The 21,890-nt window shown below is 37.6% G+C and overlaps 1 protein-coding gene across 17 annotated transcripts in view; it reads left to right on the top strand.

Moving 5' to 3' along the window:
* Positions 1-21,675, top strand: part of LOC113091140 (receptor-type tyrosine-protein phosphatase F-like) — a 204,520-nt gene extending 182,845 nt beyond the window's left edge. For 12 of the 17 annotated variants that reach the window (XM_026256599.1, XM_026256607.1, XM_026256612.1 and 9 more), the window contains 13 exons: positions 2,853-2,885; positions 3,460-3,557; positions 7,507-7,630; positions 8,518-8,693; positions 9,907-10,026; positions 11,321-11,475; positions 11,559-11,844; positions 13,877-14,055; positions 16,757-16,883; positions 18,146-18,271; positions 18,343-18,497; positions 20,036-20,171; positions 20,294-21,675. In XM_026256599.1, coding sequence (XP_026112384.1) covers positions 2,853-2,885; positions 3,460-3,557; positions 7,507-7,630; positions 8,518-8,693; positions 9,907-10,026; positions 11,321-11,475; positions 11,559-11,844; positions 13,877-14,055; positions 16,757-16,883; positions 18,146-18,271; positions 18,343-18,497; positions 20,036-20,171; positions 20,294-20,362 — 1,784 coding nt within the window. In that variant the 3' untranslated portion in view covers positions 20,363-21,675. The remainder of the gene's footprint in view (positions 1-2,852; positions 2,886-3,459; positions 3,558-7,506; positions 7,631-8,517; positions 8,694-9,906; positions 10,027-11,320; positions 11,476-11,558; positions 11,845-13,876; positions 14,056-16,756; positions 16,884-18,145; positions 18,272-18,342; positions 18,498-20,035; positions 20,172-20,293) is intronic. The other 5 variants (XM_026256625.1, XM_026256624.1, XM_026256627.1 and 2 more) reach the window with 1 other exon arrangement.
* Positions 21,676-21,890: the final 215 nt, after the last annotated feature.

Here is a 21,890-nt window from a genome sequence, read left to right as displayed (position 1 = left end):
ACTCCATTATGCATAAGGACAGCACCAACAAAGATTGGGTATTGAACTATTTTATTCATACATTTCTATACTGACTGGACTATCACAGGTATTTCATTTCACCTTTGCATCATCTCTGAATATGTATTCTGGGATCCTTGAAGGATGCATGCGATACTGCCTCAGAACGAGGTCTGAAGAGTCATGATACTGCACAACTTTTGTAACGGTGCTTCTTTGATACCTTAAAATGCTCACTAGGTTTTGCAACAGAGTTTCTTTAGAAAACAAATCAGTTTGGGGTTGTTTGGATGTAGACCTCAGAAAGAGAGACAGAACTGTTCACTGGATTTATGGACGTCAGGTTCAGCTGGAGCTTCAGTGTGAAGACAAAACATTATTCACAGAGCCGCACTGTCAGGTGAAGGACACACTGAGGAGCAGAACCTGCCAGCTAATCTCAAACCACACACACACACATAGCAGCATCACACCCTATTGCTTCATTTGATTTAGACTGTGCTTTGAACATGATGGATAGAATTAAACAGGATGATTCACTGGAGAAAATCCTTCTCTTTCTCGCTCCTTTCAATCCATATTTTGCACTTCTCCCTCTGTCTCTTTCTATTTTTCTCTCTTTCTATCTCTCTCTCTCTCAGGGGAAATTTCTGAATGCTCAGACATTTTGCTGACTTCAATAAGAATCTGCTTTTGCTTCAGTTGCAAAGTGACTCATGTTCTTATGTCAGATTGTTGGGCTGCAAGTGCAAGCGCAATCTTTCTCATGGCGAAACTGGGAGAAATATTCATGTCAACTTCCCTGCCATGGGAATTGGTTATCCATGCTTTTGAAACATCAAATGAAGAACCATACTACCATGTTATTTTGTTTACTTCAGAACTTGTGTTTCGAAAAGCTTCAGGACACTGAAAATGTAAAAATGCCTTGCCTCACAGATAAAGGCTGTTTGTATTTTAGATAAATGTTTGACGTTTTAGGCACTGTGTTTATGTCACAGTGCCTACCGTGCAGAGCGAGAAACTCGGAGGCGAGGGAGGATTCCAGTAGAACAGTCTTTAATAATCCAAACAGGGCAAGCAGAAACACACGTAACATTGAAGACTTGACAAGAAAACATGGTGCCGACCATGCTATAAATATTAAAATAATTAAACGAGACACACCTGAATCAACTGATCAATCAAAACAAGGGAGAAACTAGGTCAGGGAGCACATGTGGAGAAAAACACACTATCAAAACTAGCGACATCCGTGGCTTTGTGCTGTGTGATAAAACTGCAGATTTTAGAGTGGCCTTTTATTGTGGCCAGCCTTAGGCACACCTGTGCAATAATCATGCTGTCTAATCAGCATCTTGATATGCCACACCTGAGAGGTGGATGGATTATCTCGGCAAAGGAGAATTGCTTGACAACACAGATTTAGACAGATTTGTAAAACAATATTTGAGAGAAATAGGCCTTTTGTTTAAATAGAAAAGGTCTTAGATCTTTGAGTTCAGCTCATGAAATATGGGGCAAAAACAAGTGTTGCATTTATAATTTTGTTCAGTGTATATTAGAGCGCCTCGTTGATACTTTGGTCCATGTCATAACAGTGAATATTTGATACACAAGGTGCGATTTTAACATCCTGTTGTGTTTTGACATGCTGAAAGCCAGTTCTTGATTTCTGAACCGAGAGCTTTAATGTGAACTAAAGGAAGACAAAGTGCCTTTCAGTTGTAAGATTGCAGTGCTTCGATTCATTCTTTGGGAGGCTGATGTAGAAAATGACCTTATTTACACTACAGTTCAAGAGTTTAGGATAGGTAAAAGTGACAGTAAAGGTATTTATAATGTTACAAGATTTGGTTCTAATAAATGCTGTTCTTTCAAACTTTCCATTTATTAAAGAATCCTGAAAATAAAGTAGCAAATCAGTGTATTATAATGATTTCTGAAGGATCATGTGACACTGAAGACTGGATTAATGATGCTGAAAATTCAGGTTTCATCACAGGAACAAAGTACATTTTGAAACCTTTTCAAAACATTTATTTGGAATTGTAAAAATATTTAGCAATATTACTGTTTTACTGAACTTTTGTTCAAATAAATGCAGCCTAGGTCATTAATTTCTTTCAAACAAGTATATTTCAAAAAATATATTTACATTTAGCTTGGATTCAAACCCAGGTCTCTCACACCAAAGGCACGTGTCTTATCCACTGCGCCATATATATATATATATATATATATATATATATATATATATATATATATATACAGTATATATAAACTCTTTTTGAACTGTTGTGTATTTAATTAATAAATAACTCTGAACATATTATGCATTAAATGTTATACATAGCAAGTGCAACTAAAACTTGCTACTGCCAATACATCCACAGACATGCCGCTGTGAGCATGTAAGAAATACTGTTGCTGCACATAAAACACATATAAAATAATCCCTATATATAATATATGACAAATTACCTGGTGCAGATCTACACAGGTGGAGCTGGAGAAGGTGGAGGATTTTAAAGCACACCGCAACTGCTACAGCAAGCACCAGCCGAGTATTTGAATGTGAAAGAAACCAATCATTTGATTATATCAGATTGAGTTGAATGTGCCATCTTGAGTTCCATGACAGAACCTTGTATTTGCTCTGAATATTTTGTTTCACTCAGAAATATTTCATGTTAAATAAGTTAAATATGTAGGGAAAGCGTTTTCATGTTGTCTTCTGCTCCTCATGGCTGTTTCTTTTGCTCTTTCTGCACATACTCTGTCTCTTTTCCTCTTTCTCTCTCTTCTGTAAGTGACATATATCACAGTCCCTCCTCATCTTCTCTCTGCAGGATCCAGTGCCTTCAGCTGCCCCAGCACTTCAAGTTAGTTTCTCTCTTGCGTTCCTGTGTGAACTTTCACTACCTTCATCTCTATGCTCCTCCTCCCTGTCCATCAAGACCAAAACCACGCCCCCTAAACCACGTTGGCTGATCTGAGTTAAAGCTTCACCATCTCTCACATCCTTTCCACAGGCTGTCCGTCTCAAACACCTCAGTTGAGCAGATGTGCGATGGGAGGGAAAACAATCTGTGTTTTTTAATGTGTGCTCAGGTTGTAGTCCTTCTGTGTAATATGCTGGTGTCATTTACATGCCATTTTGATTGTACAGGACAGCTCACGCCACCTTGCTATTGACCCAGAAGCGGTTCATATTTCATGCCCGTTCACTGCTTATATCACTGCTGCTAGTCTTAGCACATAGCATGGTGTTAAAAGCTTAGTGCTTTCTCCTTCGCCTTCTATTTCTCACATGCTTTGGGTTGTTATCATGTGTGCCCATCTTCCAAATGCCTAAAAACTGTGTGAACCAAAGTATGTTCCTCAGTTCAGCCAAACAAAACCAAACAGGCCAATAGAAATCTCTGCTATCGGTTCATCCTCTCTTTCTCCCTACAGGAATGCGCGAACACCCTCCAGTTTCTGTCAGTGCTTTGGCTGACCACATCGAGCGGCTGAAAGCCAACGACGGCCTACGCTTCTCACAGGAATATGAGGTAACTCTTCCCTAGTCATGTCAAGATTGTCCGTCTTAACAACCTTGAGGAGAATTGAGGAGAAATACCTTCTGTTAAAGCCACAGAGGGATAATTGCTTGACGTCCTTCAGACATCAGAAATGTACATAAAATGTCTGCAAGTTAGATAAATCTGGACAATGAGGGGAAAACACATCCATTATGGATAACATCTGCAGCTGGAAAACAATTGCGCTTGTTCTGACCTACATCTGCATGTGTGGAACATGTACATTGTAGAACAGGACACTGAAGATTAGAGTGAAGGAGACAGTGGATTTATTATGGCTGAACATTTAAAGCAGATCAGTTATAAATAGAGCTCCAAAATACAGTTCTGGGGAAGCACATTCATTTAGGCAAGGCAAGTTTATCTATATAACACATTTCATACACAAAGGTAACCACAATAATAGACCAACTTGATCTCTGAAACACTGGAGAAACTGGCAGTTAACTGAAAAATCCAGTGATTAGTCATTTGTCAGAAGCATTATTGCTTTAAAATATGACCTTTGTTAGATTGATGAACCACAACTACTGCGAGAAGTTTCATAAAGCCAGCCAAACATAAAGGAAGAGCTCATTTTGAGCCAGAGGTTGACATTTTTGTGTGCAGAATTGTTCAGAAAGTCAGCCGATGGCCTGTGGCCGACTGTCTGATGCTGTGACTACTCCATCACAGACAAACAGCTAAATGTGTTCGCCGTACAATCTCAGAAAGACTGTATGAATGTGAACTCTTCAACACCTAATGTTCAGCAAGTAGTGCTCTGCATTTCTCAAATGTGCTGCAATGACACTAAGAACTTGTGCATCTTCATAATACTACAAGTTACACATGGATTTACAGATATTCCACAGACACACACACAACGCAATTTAGGTTCCCACTGTGACACGAGTCCCCATGAGTCTGTGTGTTTTCAGGTTTAAGTCCCCACCAGGGTATATAAGCCTGTACACACACACACACACACACACACACACGGTCACATCAGCAACTCAGGCAGAACCCAGATCACCAGAGCTTGAAATTAAAGCTGGGAAACAACTCTATTAGGGGTGTAATGAGTGTGAGAGTCACCTGCTATATTAGACAGCTAATCCTGCAGTGTGTGTGTGTGTGTGTGTGTGTGTGTGTGTTTGGGGAAGGGGCGGGACTGTGCTGCCTGCTTGAGTTGTTATTGTACATTGAGCAGCTCTTCTGAGTGCTTAAACAATCAAGACAAAAATAAAGACATCAAATACTGTCGGAGCAACGGTGATCTAATCAAACGGCAAATGGCTCACATTAAACAGCAATACAAAAGAAGCTAACAGGATAAACAGATAAAGACAGGCTTATTGGGAGGGAACTGTGTACAAAGATGGAGAGAAAGTAATATATCTGTAGGTAAATAATAAGATAGCGATAGATCAGTGTGAGCCTGTCATCTGTGGGAATGTCCTCCTGAGTACAGCATGCATTTTATTTAATATACACTACAATTCAAAAGTATATATATATATATATATATATATATATATATATATATATATATATATATATAATAGTGATTTCCCAATATTATTGTTTTCACTGTACTTTTAATAAAATAAATGCAGCTTAGATGGACAGAAGAGACTTCTTTCAAAAACATTAAAAGACCTTCAGTCGAGCTCATCGAAGCTTGTTGGTACATTAATATTAACTTTGTGAATGTATTTCACCTCTAGAGACATTTTTAAAAAGTAAATCCTTCTTTAATAATGGAGAGCAACCACAGATCAGGACAGAGCTAACAGCAGACGAGGACAACACATCCTCAGATCATACATACACATGCATTAAAATCTGTGATGTTTTTAACAGGGAAGAAACAAGAGACCACTGAATAAGGCAAGAATAGCCACCCATACAGTAGACAGAGACGAGAGAGAAGATTTCACTATATAATGTGACAGAGAGACACTATAATGTGCTATTCAGATGAATCTTTTATTGCTCAGATGTTGCTGTTTCATTGCTCAGGGGACTTGACATACTGTAGGTCAGAGTTATGTTATATTCACACCACAAACCCATTGGTCTGAAGTAGCGCTCCTCATGTATATTAACTATCACATATGGATGAGAAAGAACCGATGGTGGATGCAGAGAAACATTAATATAATATGAAAAATGCATCAGTTCCATCTGGAGAAGTGTCATGCAAGTCCAAGATAGAAGTTGTGTTTCATCTAAAGTGCGAACAAACTGACAAAACTCATCACAAAGTCTTGATTAGCTGTTATTGTGTTGCGTTTTGGCCTCCAGATTCCCAGATTCATTGTTGTGAATATTACTGTGCCAGGTTAGCACGCAATGTTAAGATACGAAACACACAAAAGCAATTAAGGCTTGTGTGTGTTTATTTTAAATGCACTGACGCAGCCTTTGCCAGAGATCAATACATTTCTCATGACAAACACATAATCATACATAAACACAAACAAATGCACACAATCTGTGCTGTGAGACAGATTAAGCTGACAAACAATCATTAGAAATATGGCAGATGTATAGTGATTAATGATTATTACACAATGACTATCACAATCCATCTGTTAGTAGACAGAAGTTCAGCCTTTGGTTGCTCTTTATTCTATATTCATCTAGAGGAATGTCACATTGCCCTTAGAATGAACTGTGCATGTCACCATCCACCATCTTTTAAGAGGATTCTCATCTCACATTCAAAAGATTGGGTTTATAAACATTTTTTTTAAAGAAATTTATAGTTTTATTCAGCAAGGATATAAGGATACATCTATAATGTTATAAAAAGATGAGATGTCCGTTCCAAATCAATGCTGTTTCTTTAATCTTTGCAGAAAATGCATAAAAATATGCGGTAGTTTTCAACATTGCTTATAAACAGAAATGTTTCTTGAGCAGTAAATCAGCTTATTAGAATTATTTCTGAAAGACTGGAGTAATAGTGCTGGAAATTCAGCTTTGCATCAAAGAAATAAATGTAACATATATTCACACACTAAACAGGTCTTTTAAAATGTAATAATATTTCACAATATTACTGCTTTTACTGTATTTTTGGTCAAATAAGTGCAACCTTGGCAAGCATAAGATTTATATTGACCCTAAAATATCTTAACTGACCCCAAACTTTTGAATGGTATTATGTTTCATATAGTTGATATGTTTAGTTTATTATAATTGCTCGCGTCTCCGAGCTGCAGTAATGTGATGCAGGGAGACGTCTGAACCTCACCCTCTGACCCGTTATCTCTGGATTAGGCAGATCTCTAAAGCGCCGGGCGTGATCGTGGACAGGTCATGGTAGAGATTCACTGTGTGGTGCGTCTGCTAGATTTTGCAGCATCAGTTCCTGCTGTGCCAGACTCATCTTACTATGAATGATTCATTGGTGCACAGTATTCCATGTAAACTTTCATCAAACTGAAATGAAACTTGCTCCACCTCTGAATGACTTTAGTTTTTAGCGGATGTCACCAAACGCTCTTATTTAAAAAAAACTGTTTTCTCTAGACACCTGTCATATGAGCTTCCAGTCAGTTCCCTCTTTAAATTATACTGTTTACCTCTTTCTTTCTTTCTTATTGAATATCCTGTTTCACTAAATCACATTACGGTAAAATAGGTTTTCATGAGTAGACGTGTGGTGGTTTGGCTCAACAGCGTAAGATTGCAGGCAGGACTTAATAATGGAAAGATAATGACAGATGAGGGAGTATTGAGGAAACCTGCTGGAAAACAGTCTGCAGAGGATTCAAATGATGTGAAAGAATGATTAACTTTTTCTCCTTCTCATGTGAAGTTTAGTATTCGAACTGGATCATTTCAAAGGTTAAATGTGTCTATTTTCTTCCTTTGATGGTCAAGCTTTCTAACAAACTTGCTCATGTTTTGTCTTTGTGTTTTGTAGTCTGTTGACCCCGGCCAGCAGTTCACCTGGGAAAACTCCAACCTGGAGGTCAACAAGCCCAAGAACCGCTATGCAAACGTCATCGCTTACGATCACTCCAGAGTCGTGCTGACCCCCATTGATGGTGAGCCCAAAAACACACATATTTATACCAGTTTGAGGTCAGAGGGCATCATCATACACCCGGCGCAATGCGACGCAATGAGCAGCGTAAGTGTGTCTGCTAGTTTCAGTCTGGCACAGTTTGTATTTTCCCGTCCAGGGCCACGTTGTTTAATTTGCAAATGTATTTGCACCCATTTGTGCACCCATGGGCGTGCTGGTCTAAAAAAGAGGTGTGTTCAGGTGCATTGCTATTTTGGCTCATTGCTATTTTAAGGAGCTGAAAATAGACTGCGCCATAGACCAACTCAAACCTGGTCTAAAGTCAATGTTTTTTCTTTGTTATTTAAAGAGCGTACACGCTGCTTATTAAACACAGGGATGCACAGCAGCACACAAACATGCCAAATATAAAAAATGAAAGGATTGCAATGCATAGGAATATAGGTTAATAGGACCCACTTTATATTAAGTGGCCTTAACTACTATGTACTTACATTTTAATTAATAATTTAGTACAATGTAGTTATTGTGTACAGACATGTTTTTACATTGTACTTATATTTAAAAAAATACGACATGTAATTACATCTGTATTTAATTTATGTAATTACATTTATAATTACACTGTTGACCCATACTTTACACCTTAACCCACCCTTAAACTTACCCATACCTCCAACCCTCTCCCTAACCTTACCCCTATCCCACCTCAATAGCAGCAAAAGTGTTTTACAATACAATATGAACACAATAAGTACATTGTACTTATTTTTTTATGTAAGTACATAGTAGTTAAGGCCACCTAATATAAAGTGGGACCGGTTAATAAAATATATATATATATATATATATATATATATATATATATATATATATATATATATAAAATGCACTGCTGAATCGTAGGTGTACCAGGGAGTGACTACATCAATGGAAACTACATTGACGGCTACCGCAAGCAGAACGCCTACATCGCCACTCAGGGTCCTCTGCCCGAGACGTTCAGTGACTTCTGGAGGATGGTGTGGGAGCAGAGGACCAGCACTATCATCATGATGACCAGACTGGAGGAGAAGAGCAGGGTGAGATTTCACTCCTCATCTCGTGTTGTCTGGTTCCTGCCCCAAACAGATTTCATTTTTGAATTTCTAGGATGTCAGATAATATCCCAAAAGCCTCGGGAACACATGCAAACACGTGCCTTGCCTGTGAATAACATAGGACAGGAAGTGAGCATAAGTGTCCTCACAGGACTGTTGAACAGGAAGTGATGTGTGTGCATGTGTGAGAGAGGGAGGAGTCACATGTTCCCTCACCTGCCGTGTGACCAGATGGTCATTCTTTTTTCCTCCACATGGTCAAGCTCAATATACATGAACGCAAGCTTTCTAGTGGAGTTATGTACCTCACGAGTCACAATTATATTATTTTCTGTATAATATCAATTGATGAGATAAAGTGCATATGGATACATTTTCCATTTTATAGTCCATTTTAGCTCAAGTCCATTAAATAGCATTAATAGATACAACTTTTTGATAATATATTGGCAAATCAACATTATCTGAGATTAATAAATGCTTTAGAAGTATTTAAAAAAATATATGTTAACTAATATAAACAAATGGAAGCGTTACCAAAAATTATAATAATATTTATCATGCTTTTTTGATATGGTGGCCAATATTGTAGATCAGTACTACACAAATGTAATTTTACTGATTTATGTGTGTATTTATTTATTTTTCTGCAAATTTAATTCTATAATATGTGCTTATTAAAGTCATTAAAATGTTTTAATAAACTGTAGACAAGCACACTGTAATACACAGTTGCTGTGCTCTGTTTTCACAAATATATTGTGCAACATAAGAAGAAACAGGATGATAATCATTCAACTTCTTTAATTCAAATGAAAGGTTTGATGAACCGGACATCTGGAACATCCTCAATTGGGAAAATGAAAAAAACTTTAAAGATGCAAAAAAATCTGGGAATTGGGCTAATCAGCCATATTTATTAATTAGCTTAAATAAGTGCACAGATTGTACCTGTTCTTTGTTGAGGAAGGACAGCAGTGTTTACGGAAGCCCAGATGGGTCACGCTCATGCATCTCAACCCCAGACCTGTGTGTGTGTGTGTGTGTGTGTGTGTGTGTGTTTTCAGAGCCAGAGGTTGATCCACAGTTCTGGCCGGTCTGTGGTGCGTGATGCCCCCATCTGCTTCAGCTTCAGTGGTCTCCTGTGCTCTTATGGCCCCTGATGTGTGATGTTTGTGTGTGTCTGTGATTGCAGGTGAAGTGTGATCAGTACTGGCCGAGTCGTGGAACAGAGACATACGGCATGATTCAAGTGTCGATGCTGGATACAGTGGAGTTAGCCACCTACAGCGTCAGGACCTTCGCTCTCTATAAGGTCTGTGTGTGGCGCTTTATAGATGATATAACTCTCATTTCTTTTGTTTTTCTTTTGTTTTTGATTGTACCAGCAGTCAGAAATTATTTGATTTAAGTTGTATTCTGTTGAAAATTATAATGTAATGAAAAACGTATACACAAAAAGTTTTAGATGTTCCTTTTGATTTATGTCTGACACATTTTTCATTTTTTTAACCGTCAGATATGCTGCATTCACACAAATGACTAAAGCTTCTGCTCATTAATGCTGAAAATATCTTTCTGTGATGTTGAGATGTTTTACAGCAGATCTGAATAATCAAGATGGAAAAAAATCCTCAAAAACAACCTCATTAATTAACAGTAAAAGACAATTCTGCCAGTTGTATCCTGTAGTCTGCTAGGATACTAGCAACATTAAATAATAATAATAATTAAAACAATTATATAGGCTTTTATAGTATATTAAATAATGACTGTACATTTATATTTAACTTATTATATTTTACAATTTATAGATAGATGCAAATTTGTAAATGGTTGTAAGTTAACAAGCCCATAGTTGTGATGTTACAAACTTAATGATTTCTGATTTTATTTATTTATTTATTTATTTATTTATTTATTTATTTATTTTTTGCAGTTTAGTTTGTGGTTAAATTGTGGAGGGAGATTAATAGTATAAATCTATATATGTAATTAATTTTAATATGTATTATAAATAATAATTAGAATTATTATAAATATATTATTTGATATTGTCTTAACAAGACAAATCATTTTTCCATCACATACTGTACAGTCAAACCAAAAATTATTCAGACACCAGTTACATTTTTTATCTTTTTCACTAGTGGGTGGAGGATACTATAGTTCATGAATGTAAGTCAGGATAGCAAAATAAAGTGAACTCTGACATATTATACCCAAAAAAAAATTATTCATACAGTGGCCTACAAGTAAAATTGCTACAAATTTGAGGAAATTGTTCAGACACTTGGAACTGACCATGTTTTGCTAATGAAAACTTTTATGACCACAGACTGAACAGAATTAAGCATTGCTTGATAACTGGTTGACCTAAATTGGCGTTATCTAATGGTATAAATAAATTTAACAACTGAATACATTTTGGAAGATTGTAAAATGTATTATATACCTTTCTATCAAAGTTATCTGACATTATCAGGATGAATTTGTTCTCACACAGTTTACCTCTTGACATATTTTATTACCATTTTCTGAACTATAGTTATATAATGTGTCTGAATATATTTCGTTTTGACTGTATCTCTTTAAATGTCTTGAAACAGAATGGGTCAAGTGAGAAACGGGAAGTTCGGCAGTTCCAGTTCATGGCCTGGCCGGATCACGGCGTTCCCGAATACCCCACACCAATCTTAGCCTTTCTACGCAGGGTCAAGGCCTGCAACCCACCTGACGCCGGACCCATGGTGGTGCACTGCAGGTGGAGCATGATCTCCGCTCACGTATCTGTTAGCATGCACATGTGTCTGTGAGTTCACTCTACCTCTGTGTTTCCCATTGCAGCGCTGGAGTGGGTCGGACGGGCTGTTTTATCGTGACAGAGGCCATGCTGGAGCGGATGAAGCATGAGAAGTCGGTGGATATCTACGGTCATGTGACCTGCATGCGTGCTCAGAGGAACTACATGGTGCAGACAGAAGATCAGTATATCTTCATCCACGAGGCCCTGCTGGAGGCTGCCACCTGCGGAAACACAGAGGTCCCAGCGCGGAGCCTGTACACACACATCCAGAAACTCACACAGGCGTCACCCGGAGACACCGTCACCGCCATGGAACTGGAGTTTAAGGTCAGAAAACACACACAGACGGCATCCTAACCTGCCACGACACAACAGGGTTACAGTTTTCTCGTCTCACTGAAGGCAAAACACAGCATGAAGGCACAAAATCACATCCGATCAGAATATGTCTGATGTTTAGTGCACAGCTCTATGGAACCAAAGGACAAAGCTATGCCTTGTTGCTTGTTAAAACATCTGATTAACATGCAAAAGATGGTAATCTAGGAATACAGCTGGAATAAACCGAAATAGAAATATTGGATGATAACAAACTAAATTATAAGTGCTTTATAAATGTTTATTATTATGACTGAAATAGGTTTAAGCTCAAGCATTTAAATTACCAGGTATAAGAATCAACATTGCTTATTGATAATGAAATATAAGTGAAGTAAACTTAATAATGTTGATTATTAAATTTATTATTAAAATTGAATGAATAACAGAATTACTAAAATGAAACCTGAAAATGTAAAAAATAAAAGGTTACTCTTAAAATCAGGTCTCATTTGAAAGAACAAATTAAGTTAAAAATATCCTAACTAGCTGTTGGCTAAGGTTAACATTTTAATAGTGTATAAGTAAATGTGAAACTTAACATTAACTAAGATTAATGAATGCTATGCAAGTACTCTAATTGTTTTATAATATAGTTAAATAATGTAAACAAATTAAACATTATTGTAAAGTGTTAACATAAAATCATTCAAATATGAATACACAATATAATAGTAAATAGGTAAGACTAAATAACACTGATTGGGAATCAAGAACAAGTAATGGTTAAGCTTATTAAAAGGTTATTTCATGTTCAGTAATGCTACACTACAACAAAAATAAAAAAAAAACTGCTGTAGAAAGAGAAGAGACATGCAAGCTAAAGTTTTACCAAAGCAAAAGTGCACATTTGAACAGCTCAAACAGAAAGTTGAAGCTGACAGGCCTAATCTGTGACTGAGGTGAGAGTTATAGCTGCTTCATGCCTGAAAACACTCCTTTAACATACAGCAGCCGTCCTCAGAGACGCTCCACAGCCCGGACGATGAGGCTCAGAGTAATCAGGTTTTAATGATTACATGTTGTTTGACCAGCGGATAAGAATGGTGTGATTCTGAAGGGCCAGTGCAGTCAGAGCTGTGTAGAAACATGTTTGAGTTTCCCTGCACAACATGAATGATTTTAATGGGCTGTTTTCCCATGATGCATCTTGCTGGCATGCTGAGATTCAAAGAGCATGTATCATTTGAAGGTTTAGAACAAAGCCAGTCAAAACACCTCATTCTCCCCCAAAGAAAGATGTCAAATGTTGACTAGATTCAGTGTGGAAATCGACATTATGCCATGAATACTGAACTTGAGCTTGACCTTTGAACTCAGAGCATGACCAGTGCTGAATGGATTATTATACGGTTTAATGATGCCAAATAAGATGATATATTTAAAAGAAACATTTTATGGAATATTTATTCAAAATTTACACAAAGAAAAAGAAACTGACAGAATGCTAACGTCTGAAAGGCTAAAATGTCGTTTCATCAATAGTTTTTATTGATTTTTCATGTTTTTAAAAGAAGCTTTTTCTGCTCACTAAGGCTGCATTTATTTGCTCAAAAATGTTTACATTCTGTAATATTATTGCAATTTATTGCTATTGCTATTTGAATATGTTTTAGGATGTAATTAATTCCTGTGATGCGCAGCTGTATTTTAGCATCATTACTCTCATCTTCAGTGTCACATGATCTTCAGAAATCATTATAACTTGCTGATTTGCTGCTCAATATCATTATCAGTGTTGAAAACAGTTGTGCTGCTTCATATTTTTGTGGAAACTGTCATTATTTTGATAAAGAGAAGAATATTTCTGTATAACACATATTTTGTCCAATTTAATGCATCCTTTTTTCTTTTTTCAACCTTTGATTAGTAGTGTGTATGATTCTGTTTCAGAAGAAAGTAGTGTGTTGTATGTACAGTATGATTCTGTTTCAGTGTTTCAGAACAATATGAATGTGTTCTGTGTCTTTTCTCACCGCAGAAGCTGGCCAACTCTAAAGCACACACCTCTAGATTCATCAGCGCTAGTCTGCCGTGCAACAAATTCAAGAACCGACTGGTCAACATCATGCCCTTCGAGTCCAGCCGTGTGTGTCTGCAGCCAATCAGAGGCGTGGAGGGGTCCGACTACATTAACGCAAGCTTCATCGACGGATACAGGTATGAGATTCCAGGTCTGCAAATGCGATTGAGTAAATTCCATTTCCTGTCATTTCAATTCAGCATCCTGTGGTGCGGCTAACTTCATTCAAGCTCACTCGTTGAAGTCAAAGGGAGACAGATCTTAAATTCAGAATTTTGCCTGAAGTCATAAACAGAGATCTGAGAATCAATTGAGACCAACTGTGAATCAGACTCTGGAGAAATCTAATGAAAGACGGCGTGTTCTTCTGTAAAGGTGCTGAACGGCAGCTAGTCTCTCCGTCACTTCCCCCCTGTGTTTTTTGACTCCTGCTGGATGTGACAGCTCTCGGAAGTCTGCGTCTTCGTGTCTACTGCCTTTGTGCTGCTAGATGTCAGGACAAATTGTTCTTATTGGCAGGACTGTCCATAACTGGAGTGCTATCAGCACTGGGGAATCAGCGGGGTCCTGCGCCCACGAGCTGACAGGTGATGCACACAGTTCAGCGCACAAATAAAAGGATTACCCGTCATGAGGAGTCCGGTCTCCATGAACAGCTCAATCCATCACAGACGCACAGATAAACGCTCAGACTGCAGTGGGTTTGAGTCGAGCAGAGTTAAGGCATTATTCCACCATTAGTATTGATATTTTAAAAAATCGATACAGATTTGTTTTCCGACCTGAAATATGAATGTTAAAGGCTGTGAATTAATTCTATAAACATCTACTCTGATGAGCTGTGTGTGTCTCAGAGTGACACCGTGTTCATTTATGTGCGAGTGGCTCATGATTCAGTGTTTTCAGTGTCTCTGTTAACGGTGAATGCTGCTCCACATGAAATCTTCACCAGTGCTGTGAGTTTGGGACACTTATAACATACCTTTGAAAATGCATCACACACCAACCAATTATAATGAGAAGTGTATTTGTCAGGAATAAATATTATCGTAATTTGTCTGTTGTTGTGTAAAATAATATTTAATAATTTAATACTTTTTACAGTACGATATTAATATTCAATAATAACGGAACATTTCTTTATTGCCCTAATTTTTATATTTAACAAAATAAATTTAAATTATAATAATAATTCCTGTTTTTTGTTTCTGTTACAGTTCAGTATTGTCACTTCAGTAGTAATATTTATTTGATTTCATTTTTATATTTTAAATAATAAAATAAAAACACTATTTTTATATCATTTTTTAATATAACTTGCATTTTTACATTATTTTTAGCTGACTACATGCCTGGTTCTGTTACTATTTATGAATCGTCGTGTCAATATGTCTTATCATTTGACTTTATCCTTATTCTTTGAAACACAATATGTGAAGTTTAGAAGAATGAAGACACTGCTAATTAGACGGTTCAGCACTCATTATAGAAGCATGGCATCAAAATGCTGCGACTGACCAATCAGAATTAAGTATTTCAGAGTGTGCAGGATTCATTAAGTATGAATAGTGTTAAAGGCATGCTTATTTTGTAAGCAATTACTTTTCTATAGACAGTATCTATGTGGTGTGCTGTGACTATAGTCTCTGAGAGTCATTGATTCAGTTCAGCTTTCTGCCACAGTGAACTTTTACTGCAAATATCAGTGCATCAGATGAATAGTCCTTTACTACATCCTGAATCAAGCACTGCTGCTGAGGGGTCATGTGAGGCGGAGGGGCGGATGTGTCCAGCAGGTGTGTCAAGAATCTGGGCTCATTATTGGCCCTTAATCAAATTAACAGCCAATCAAAGAGCTCTCACTGCATCTGCTGCTGTATGAAGTGTAAACAGTGTAATTGGCAGCAATCATGTTTGTAATGAAGGACAGAGAGAGAAGGGCTTTCACATGCTTTTAGCTTGATGAGTGTGTGTGTGTGTGTGTGTGTGTGTGCGCGCGCCCTGCGTGAAGATGTGTTCACTCATACAATGACCAAAAGTCAGTGAGAGTAACTGATCATTGACAATATGGGTGTGTCTAAGGAAGCTACATTATATGCAAATAAGCAGTGATGTAAGATATTGTAGTACAAGACACTGGACATGAGTTTAGAATTTCAATATAAGAGATATTCACGACTATATCACCCCACCACGATGTCATTAAAAATGATTAAAAGTTCAATTTTAATGTTGACTTGAGAAAGCCTTGCCTAAAGTTTGAAGGTGTTAAGGTCATGCAGACTATCAGACTATGGATGGACGGACGGACAGAAAGATAGACAGATAAATAGATTTAAGTGGCAGTACAGTCAATCAGAAGTGCTGTGCTGATAAAATCACTGTAAGAGAATAATGAAGCTGCTAAAGTCAGATTAGACATTTATTGTTCAACACCTCAGAGATGCATTTGCTCAGTTTATCTCAAAAAACAATTCAGCAGGATCTCACAGCAGGACAGCAGCACGAGTGTGACGCAGTCAGAGTGATCTAGATCCTCCACACCCAGCGTCTTGCTCACCCCTTCTGTGTCCTCTCTCTCTCTCTCTCTCTCTCTCTCTCTCTCTCTCTCTCTCTCTCTCTCTCTCTCTCTCTCGCTCTCTGACTGCAGCTTTAACTCCTCTCTTTCTGTGTCGTGCTTGTATGATCACAGACGGAGCAGCAGCGCCTCCTGCTGTTAGACTAGAGGAATCACTCTTCCCTCAGTCTTCCCACGTCACTCCTACAGAGGGCTGTTCATTAGCATTCTGTCTAGATTCTTGAGTTTTTAAGCTGTATCTTAATGTGTATTTCCTGCAGGCAGCAGAAGGCATATATCGGCACACAAGGTCCTCTCTCTGAAACCACAGAGGACTTCTGGAGGATGCTTTGGGAGCACAACTCCACCATCGTGGTGATGCTGACGAAGCTCAGAGAGATGGGACGGGTGAGTCCACGCCATTGTGAACAAAGTCAATGTGAATGGCTCTTTGAAACCCATTTTACTTCTGTAACGTGAGTGAAACAAGATCTTCAAAACGGCAAAATGCATGGCAGCTCTTGATTGCATCCATTGGGAATTGATTGGAGTGTGAAATGTTGTTCCTCTTTGATGTCCTGTCGACTTTAAAACTGGGTTGTTTGAAAACATTTTCATTACTTGAAATAAAATAGAAACAGATATTTTATATTTCAGCTAGCTGCCAAGGCTAAACTAAAATGTAATACAAACTACTGTATACAGACATATAAAAAAAATAATAATAATAATATTAACAAAAATTATCAATGCTGTTTAAATAAAACGCTTTTCTCAAAACACATTCAGCTGTTTAAATCTTTGATTCCATGCCACACATTGCAACACTTTTGCTTTTTAGCAGCCAAACATGAAGTTTATAGAAATATGAAGAGGAGAACTGCACAGAGAAACAGTTGTAATAGTAGACTGAATTACAACGCAGCTCATGAAGTAACTTTTTATGTATGATTGCCTTTTAGTCTATTCAAGGTCATGGAAAATATATGTTCTTGTGCAGCTTTCATGAGCAGAAGGTTTACATGGATCTGCTTTCTTTTTTTATGAATCATTCAAAAGTCCCGTCAGGATTTCACAAGACTTTTTTTCTCATTTTGCATCCCAAAGTCACTGAATTTGCTGCAGCTTTTTTCATTATTTAATACTGTTAATACTGTTCAATACTATATAATACTGTTACTATAAATAACTTTGTGCATAATTACTGAACTCTGTTGTGGTTTGGCAGTTGAACACACATTGATCAATTTGTTCAGATTTATAGATTTTAATTAGTTACTATTTATTCTCTAAAAGGAAAACTTATGCAAAAATGCCAGCTGCTGCAAATAATGAGAAGGCTGGTTATATTTGCATTCATTGGTGCAACTGCATGATCGCAAAACCCTCGAGGGAATGATTTAAGTGTATCAAATAACAATAACCAAATAAACATGCAATGTGGATGCATGTCTGAAAACACTGCTGCAATTATGACAAAAAGTTCTCTGATTCTCGAATGACTAATGAAATGTTAATGATGCTGAAAATCAGCTAGTTGTATGCTGGCCTCGGGGTGTCATTCTGTGCATTACACCACAGAGACCAAAGGCAAAAAACTAAAACTCTAAATAACGTTGGTGTTTGCCCGAGTGTGAGCTGCTCCTCTAATCTTGTGTTTGGCTCCACAGGAGAAGTGTCATCAGTACTGGCCTTCAGAGAGATCTGCGCGCTATCAGTATTTCGTCGTGGACCCCATGGCTGAATACAACATGCCGCAGTACATCTTACGGGAGTTTAAAGTCACAGACGCCAGGGTGAGTCGATCAGACGTGACCACATGACTTCAGCTGTGCTGTGTCTTTAAATCACACTCTCATTCTCTCAGGATGGCCAGTCCAGGACGATCCGCCAGTTTCAGTTCACCGATTGGCCAGAACAAGGCGTGCCAAAGACAGGAGAGGGCTTTATTGATTTTATTGGCCAAGTCCACAAGACCAAGGAGCAGTTTGGACAGGACGGACCAATTACTGTCCACTGCAGGTGAGAAGAGCATGGCTGATGTATTACATATACAAAATGTTGTAAATCTATATTAAAAATGTCTCAGTCTAAGATTTTTCTGACTATCTCCGAAAGCTGACTTTGTATCTGTACAGGACAGATTAAATGTTTAGGGTCAGAAATTTTTTATTTTTATTTTTATTTTTTCAAAATAAAATTGGTAACCAGTTCTCACTATCTGCGTATTAGCATTTATATTACTAGCATATAGGCTGGTTATTAGTAATTACATTTACATTACATTTATTCATTTAGCAGACGCTTTCATCCAAAACGACTTACATATGAGGACAATGGAGGCGATCAAAATCAACCAAAGAGCAATGATATATAAGTGCTATAACAAGTCTCAGTTAGGTTAACTCAGTACACGTAGCAAGGGCTTTTAAAGAATAAATGAAAAGAAACAGAATAGAAAAAGAATAGAGCAAGCTAGTGTTAGAGGTCTTTTTATAATTGTATATTAAATAAAAAGAAAATAGATAGAATAGAAAAAGATTAGAAAGGTAGTTAGATTTTCTTTTTTTCCCTTTTTTTAAGAATAGAATTAGAAAAGTGAATGCTAAAGTTGGAAGATGGAAGAGATGTATTTTAAGCCGATTCTTGAAGATGGCTGAGGAAGGGATTGAGTTAGGGAGGTCAATTTAGTGTAAAAGTCTGTAAAAGTGCAGACTTCACTTGCAGAACGCAAGCTTCTAGAGGCACATAAGTCTGAAGTAATGAATTCAGGTAAATGGGTGCAGAGCCAGTGGTAGTTTTGTAGGCAAACATTAATGCCTTGAATTTTATGCGAGCAGCTATTGGAAGCCAGAGCAAATTGATAAACAGAGGTGTGACGTGTATTCTTTTCGGCTCATTAAAAATTCTAATTAATTATAAAGCACATATTCTACATCTCTAATCCTACACAATATCTCAACTTAACAACTACAGTAATTAGGAGTTTACCAAGGCAAAACTTATAAATAATACTTAGTTAACCACAGGAACTTGACCCTAAAATAAAGTGTAACCAATAAATGAATACTTTTATTCAGCTAGTATGCATTAAATTGATCAGAAGTTACATTAAAGACATGTATAGTAAAAGATTTATAATATGCATGCTGTTCTTTTAACATTTCTATTTATCAAAAATTTCAATTGATTTTAAAAAAAATTAATAGGTCAAGAAATAAAAGCCAAACTGTTTTCAGCATGTGTCTTGAATAGCAAATCAGTAAATTAGAATGATTTCTGACGAATCATGTGACCCTGAGGACTGGAGTAATGATGGGTTAGGGTTTTGGTTTTCATCATAGGAATAAATTACATTTTACAATATATTCAAATAGAAAACAGCTATTTTAATTTGTAAAAATATTTTACAGTTTTAGTATATTTTTGATCAATTTATAAAGGCACCTTTTGTGAACAGAAGAGACTTACTAGAAACAAATGTATTCGACCCCAAACATTTGACCTCTAGATGTTGTGTGTGCAGTACATGTGTTGAACTCTCTCCCTCTCTCTCTCAGTGCTGGTGTGGGCAGAACAGGGGTCTTCATCACTTTAAGTATTGTTCTGGAGCGGATGAGGTATGAAGGAGTAGTGGACATGTTCCAGACCATAAAAACGCTCCGCACGCAGAGACCTGCCATGGTACAGACCGAGGTAAACCAGACACCCCAGCAATACTTCACATGTCATCATTTACTCCAAATTAGACTTTTTATTTTTTGCCAAAGCATTAGTTTAAGGTGTTGTAATGATGCTTGTTTTAACTGTGTGTGCAGGACCAGTACCAGCTGTGCTACAGAGCCGCTCTGGAGTATCTTGGCAGCTTCGATCACTATGCAACGTAACCACTCCCAGAATGCCTCAGAACGGAGAGCCGCCACTTGTTTCTGAGCCATAATCATCCTACCTATTGAGTCACCACTGCTGGAGGGAGAGAGAGAAACAGACAGAGAGAAAGAGAGAAAGGGCAGATCAGAGAGAGGAGAAATCACTGGATCCTGTTCCTGTCTCTGAAAACAGTGACAAACGCTTCGTTCTGGTCTCTAATGCACAGCTCCTGTCTCTCTATTACCTTACCGCTTTATGATTACGATCATTTCATTTTCATATCGATCAATCGTCCACCGTTGTTTTTATTATTATTATTGCATCATCATTACGATTGGTTTATCTGTCAGAAATACAATATTTGTATCATTTATGCTGATCATTGCATATCTAAGGGGATATTTTTATTCTTATTTTTTTCTTATTATATTATTGTTATTATTCCTTTATAAAAAAAAAAATCGTATATATGTTTAGTTGTTTTTAGCACATGTGGACATGTATTTTCACATGACCCAGGTTACTAATACTATAAGAGGTGTACTCAGAGCTGCTGATGATTTCTTACTTTTTATCATTATTATATTTTAATGATCTACTTTTATTTGGTGGGAAAAGGGGAACTTTTATAAAAAAAAAATATACAATTAAAACAACCTTTTCACCTCCTGATACTTTATAAAACAGTATAATCAAGTATAAAAGAGATGAAACGCTCACACGCGAGTTAGTGACCTTAATGAACCTGCCGTCGTTAAGGACACTGAATGAACCAATGAAACGAGAGAACGCTTTCTGGAAACCCTCCATTCTCGAGTGAAAGAAAGACGAGAGAAATGGTGTTCCTGCTGCCACAGTAAAGTCTTTATCCCATGCCGGGTCTGCTGAGGTCAAAGGTCAGGCCTCGACCCGACAGACCTGTGCACAAACACACACACACACACACATGTACAGTCATCGTGTACCTCCAGTAGAACCACGGCCATCCGTCATTCGCTCCGACTAGCAGCTGAAGAGGGGAAAGGCAGAGGCTGGGAACACAAAACCTCCTGGACTCTCCGTGCGTGGTATTAACGGCCATCCGATCATTTCTCACTGTGGCTCGTAAAGACAAATCTCCCGTAATATGTGCATACTCAAGTGTTTCTTTCCTCCTATGGCCTGAGCACAAAGTAAGATGAAAAACACGGACACGGGAAGAATTCATTTGACTTTGTGTTCACATAGAGACAAAACGGCATTCAATCTGTTGTACAGGCGCTCTGTTTTCTATTTGTTAATAAAAAAGGAGAGAAATATGTGTTAATAAAATGCTTAATTGGGTTTTGTACATGTTTATTGTGGGCCTTTCACTGCTGGGTCTCGGTTCCTTCAGCACATTTCCCAGGAACAGATGGCTGGTCCCTCTCCGGTGTGTCCGTGTCCTTGCCAGAAAGCCAAAGCTAGTCAGCCCACCGGTCTTTGTGGTTTAATGTGAAGGCATGTGGACTGGATTCTGCCTGTTTTACATGATTCATTAGTTCTGGAACACCTGGAGACATTAGT

Source organism: Carassius auratus, chromosome 6 (assembly GCF_003368295.1).
Source record: "Carassius auratus strain Wakin chromosome 6, ASM336829v1, whole genome shotgun sequence".
Lineage (NCBI taxonomy): Eukaryota > Metazoa > Chordata > Actinopteri > Cypriniformes > Cyprinidae > Carassius > Carassius auratus.
The sequence above is the reverse complement of the archived record's forward strand: the minus strand, read 5'-3'. Positions and strand labels throughout refer to the sequence as shown.